Source organism: Vigna unguiculata, chromosome 11 (assembly GCF_037176805.1).
Source record: "Vigna unguiculata cultivar grain cowpea cultivar isolate G323 ecotype 2 chromosome 11, ASM3717680v1, whole genome shotgun sequence".
NCBI classification, from domain to species: Eukaryota; Viridiplantae; Streptophyta; class Magnoliopsida; order Fabales; family Fabaceae; genus Vigna; species Vigna unguiculata.
In genome coordinates, this window is record NC_140802.1 from 35033865 (window position 1) to 35039686 (window position 5822).

Here is a 5822-nt window from a genome sequence, read left to right on the forward strand (position 1 = left end):
TTAAGTACTTTAAACCATCTAAGCTAGTACTTTTTCATGTCAGAATAACCAACATTAAATGACATAAAGGCTTTCACTACCCCATTTATTAATTAATTAATTATTTAGTTAATTAAATTTAGCGGATCTTACATTTCCCCTACCTTATAAAATTTTCGTCTCAAAAATTGGACTTAGCAAGAAATAGGTGAAGATACGCATTCCTCATGAGATCCTCCATCTCTCACGTCATCTCCTAGGTTGCTTCATCCAAAAGGACCTTTACATTTCAGATCTCCTTCCCTCTGAGTTTCTTGACTTGAGAATCCAAGTTTCTCACTAGTCTAACTCCAATTGACAGATCCTTGAAGACCTGAACATCGTCCTCCTCCAGCACATGAGTAGGATCCGCAACGTACTTCCTTAGTTGTGATACATGGAATACATTATGCATGTTTGCTGGGTGGGGTGGCAAACCAATCTCGTAGGATGTGGGTCCAATCCTCCTCGTGATCTGATACGGATCGATGAATCGAGGAGTCAACTTCCTCGACTTGAGAGCTCTCCCAATTCCTATTGTCGGTGTAACCCGGAGGAATACATGGTCACCTGCCTCAAACTCAAGCGGCCTCCTCCTCTTATCTGCATAAGATTTCTGCCTACTCTGAGTTGCCTGCATCTGATCCTGTATCATATTGACTTTTTCAGTAGTTTACTGTAAGAATTTTAGACCAAGTACTACTGACTCTCCATCCTACTGCCAGCATAATGGTGTTCTACATCTTCTACCATACAATGCCTCGTATGGTGTCATCCCAATACTGGAGTGATAACTATTATTATATGTGAACTCCACCAATGGCAACATATCACTCCAAGTGCTTAGGTGATCCAACACACAAGTCCTCAACAAGTCCTCCAACGACTGTATGGTTCTCAAATACTAACCATCTGTTTGAGAGTGATAAGCTGAGCTCAATCTCAATTGAGTACCCAAAGATGCCTGCAGCGATTGCCAAAACCTCGAGGTGAATCTTGGATCTCGATCTGACACAATACACGCTGGCACTCCATGCAATCTGACCTCCTCTCAAACGTATAACTCTGCTAGTTTTTCCATGGATATCTTCTGATTAATTGGTAGAAAATGAGTACATTTCGTCAGTCAGTCTACAGTGACCCAGATTGAGTCATGCCCCCTCACAGACCTCGGAAGATGTGTAACAAAATCCATGGAAATGTTGTCCCATTTCCATTGAGGAATATCAAGAAGCTCTAACGTACCACCCAACCTTTGATGCTCGATCTTCGCCTTCTGACATACTAAGCACGATGCTACATAATCTACCGCATCCGTCTTAATACAAGTCCACCAGAAAGTCTCTTTTAAGTCTTTATACATCTTAGTCATACCTGGATGTATGCTAAGACGACTCTTATGCCCTTCTTCCAAGAGCATCTTCCTTAGTGTAGACTTCCTAGGCACATAAACCCTCTCTCTGAAACATAGGATGTCGTCCTAGCCCATCCTAAAGTCTTTTCCCTTCTTAGTGCCCAACCATCCAATGATCTGCTGCACCTCTTGATCATTACCCTATCCTAATCGAATCTCCTCCAAAAACTCATTGGCGATTCTCAACATTCTACACCGAATGTGACCTACACTCGTATTTAGTCCCACGTTCATATCCTAGAGTTTCACGATTAGTTCAAGCTCCTTCATCATCATAACAGACATGTGAACTCTCTTCCTACTTAGGGCGTCTGCAATGACATTGGCTTTATCAGGATGGTATAACAGATCAAAGTCGTAGTCTTTTAAATATTCCATCCACCTGCACTGTCTCATGTTCAATTCCTTTTGATCGAATAAGTACTACAAGCTCTTGTGATCGCTGAAAACCTGAAACTGGGACCCATATAAATAATGCCTTCAAGTCTTGGAGACAATAACTACTGCAGCTAGCTCCAAGTCATGCGTTGGGTAATTCTTCTCATGCACTTTCAACTGCCTCGACGCATAGACCACTGGTCTTTTATCTTGCATCAACATACAACCTAATCCCTAATACGAAACATCACAATATACCTCAAAAGTTTTGGTCGTGTTTGGAATGGCTAATATTAATGCGGTTTTCAACCTCCTCTTCATATCTTCAAAGTAGGTTTCGCACTCCCCCGTCCAAGAGAAAAGCTTGTCCTTTCTGGTGAGTTGTGTCAATGGACTCACAATCTTGGAGAACTCCTCAATGAATCATCTGTAGTATCTTGCTAAACCCAAGAAACTTCGTACCTCAGTAATAGTCTGTGACCTCTCCCATTTCACCACCGTCTCAATCTTCGTCGGGTCTACTGCAATTCCCTAGGCTTATATTACATGACCCAAGAATTGCACCTCATCCAACCAGAACTCACATTTAGATGGCTTCCCATACAACTGATGCTCTTTGAGAATTGTCAACACCACTCTCAGATGATTTGCGTGTTCTTCCCGATTCTTAGAATAAATTAGTATGTCGTCAATAAATACTACGACAAACTGATCCAAGTACGACCGGAAGATCCTGTTCATGTAATTCATGAATATGGCAGGAGCATTCGTCACCCCAAACAACATCACCACATACTCGTAGTGTCCATAGCGTGACCTAAAAGTTGTCTTCTATACATCCTCTGGCTTACCTAAGATCTGATGATATCCAGACCTCAAGTAAATCTTAAAGAACAATGTTGCTCCTCTTAACTGATCTAGCAAGTCATCGATCCTCGGTAATGGGTACTTAGTTTTTAGGCTTAATTATCATTTTGGTCCCTTTATTATTTTTTGTTTCAATTTGGTCCTCTAATTCTTTCAAAGGTTCAATTTAGTCCCTGTCGTTAAGTAAACTTTAACAACAAATGTTAGCTTGACATGTGACACAACCGTGACCTGCCACGTGACACTACATTTGTTTAAATAAAAAAATCTCAAATTGACACGTGTCCCAACCATAAGGTGACATGTGGCAGTTTAATTTTTTTAAAAAAAATTTAAAAAAATTTAAAAAAAATTAAAAAGAATTGAAAATTCCACAAAATGACACGTAGCATGTACGAAGACGGTGTTAAAGTTGACTTAACGGCAGGGACCAAATTGAACCTTTTAAAGAATTAGAAGACCAAATTGAACCAAAAAATAATAAGGGGACCAAAATGAACCAACCCAACAAATTAGGGGACCAAAATGATAATTAAGCCTATTTTTTTATGGTCAGCTTGTTCAACTGAAGGTAATCAATGCAAAGTCTCGAGTTACCGTCATTTTTCTTCACCAATAGTACAAGCGCTCCCCACGGTGATGCACTCAGTCGGATAAACTTCTTCTCCAGCAGGTCCTCAATCTGCTTCTTCAACTCCACTAACTCTATCGGCGCCATCCTGTATGATGCCATAAATACTAGGCCAGCTCCAGGGATGAAATCAATACTGAAATTCACATCCCTACTTAGCGGTAGTTCAGGGATTTCATTTAGAAATACATCAACATACTCATCTACCATTGGTATGCTTTTTGATTTGTTCAATTGTACTCTTCTTTTCTCCTTAAACCAGTATCATAAAGCAAGTAGCTCCAGCTTCTATCTCCTTCATCGCCTGGTTAGACAATATCATCTACAGTCCCTTTGTATTTGGGAACACTATTATGCGCCGTCCATAATCGATGACAATGTGGTTGTTAGACAGCCAGTCCATCCCTAGAATCACATCCAAACACTCCATTTCCAAGCATATGAGATTCACCTTGAACCTACGGCCTACCACTTCCATAGGACATCCCACACAAATCGTGTTGGTTGATACCTCGCCAGATGCTGGTGTCATAACTATCAGCTTGTACCCCAGCTCTCGCATTACAAGTCTGAGCCTTCCCACACACTCCTTGGATATGAATGAGTGAGTGACTCCTGAATCAAACAACACCACAACCGTATTATCATAAAGTAAACAATCGTTCTGCACCAGATTACCTAACTAAGTCGTCTTTGTGGTAATCAATGCAAACACACGCCTTGGTGCTCTTGGTCGCTCTCTTGTTGTCTTCTTTGTTGGAGCTCCACCAACTGGTTTCTTATTAGGACACTATCGAGCAAAGTGTACAGTCTGCTCACAAATGTAGCACTTGCCAGTACTAGTACCACCACTTGAGCTGCCAGAAGGTTTTGGGCAATCCTCATTAGATGCTCTCCACCATAGTTAAAACACTATAGTTTCCTAGCCGAAGTCTGTGGACGACTATAGGGCTTCTTCTGTTGTCTAGCCTTTGTAGTGGTCCTTTGTGGTCTTCCCACTTTGTTGGGTCACATCTCTAGCTGCTCAATTACCTTGGCCTACTCCACCACGACTGGAATTCTCTGATCTGGAGTGGTACTAAGAATCTACGCAACTCATGTTTCAGCCTATCTTCATAATTTCTGCACCTCCACTCCTCTATGATAGTTGACGAGTAGAATCTCGCCAGATACTCAAACTTATCAGTGTAGGCCTACATGGTCATAGTTCCCTGCTAAAGTGTAAGGAACTCAACTTTCCGCTCGTGCGTCGTGCTGTCCAGGAAATATTTCTCAAGAATCTCATCATGAAGGTAGTCTAGGTCACTTGTTCCTCACGGGTCTGCATAAGTTATTGCATCCCCACCCACTAATACTCAGCATCCACCACAAGGAGAAAAGTGACAAACGAAAGCTTTTGCGCCTCCGTTCATTTAATCACTCTGCAAATTTTCTCGCACTCGCGTAGCCAGGTATCTGCCTCGTCAAGAGTGGCCTTGCCAGAGAATTTGGCTGGCCTATGCCTCATGAAATCTTTCATGGTCACAGGGCTAGTGGGTGCAACCACAACTCTAGGTTGCACTGCAATCGGCTACATCACGTCCACTATTCAGTGAATCGCATGAGCAATGTCATCCGCTCTGACATTATTCCTCCTTCTCTTGTTGGCCATAGCTTTTGCGCGCTACATTTTTCAGCTATTCAAATCACATAGCTTAGTCACGACTATACAATCAAAATTAGCACAAAACACAACAAATATTTATGCAAGTGTAACACGATAAGCTCACTCCTCATAGACCCCAATTTTTTTTTTAAAACCTTTGCTCTGATAACAAATGTAACATCCCGACCAGATATTACGAATTTAAATAATAAAACAAGTAAATAATAAATAAACTGCATTTAATAAAGTATCATTTCCTAAAAACACAGAAAAATAAAAAACTTTGTTTCATCATCAAATACTCTTAAATCCATACTTAGAGAAATTCAAATAAAATATTCAAATTTGATAATATAAACTTTTACAATTTAAACCAAAACATAATAAAACTCTAGTAAAAATTCTTCTCCCAAGCCTAGCCCCGCTCCGGTTTTGTGCCTCACCAGATCCACCTGCAACATCATTTGCTCCTGTGTACCGCGTACATGATCATCGCCAAACACAAGCAGATAGGATGAGCTTACAATAACACAAACATATATAAATACATATAATTACACCAGATAAAACATACAAGTACACCAAAGGAATTCCTATCCTTTGCTTCCACATCACATGGCCACCACCATGTTACTCGTGTTCTACGTCTTTTGATGAATACCTCGAGATGTCTTGCTGCCACACCTACCGGACACAACTAGTAGAGCACGTGCGGGAAACCATGTTACGGACCACACTTCGCAACGCTAGGTGGAGTTCCCAATACGAATAACATTCGTAACGTCCCAAGACTGACAAACTCGTCAGCTTAATACTGAGGAGGGCAATCTAACTGGACCTTCCGTACACGCCACAATGTGCACACTCAC

The 5822-nt window shown here is 41.1% G+C and overlaps 1 protein-coding gene across 1 annotated transcript; it reads right to left on the reverse strand.

Moving 5' to 3' along the window:
* Window positions 1-268: 268 nt before the first annotated feature.
* On the reverse strand, window positions 269-673 carry LOC146881845 (uncharacterized). Its single transcript, XM_085669370.1, has one exon. The coding sequence runs from the start codon at window positions 671-673 to the stop codon at window positions 269-271; it is 405 nt and encodes a 134-aa protein (XP_085525496.1).
* Window positions 674-5822: the final 5149 nt, after the last annotated feature.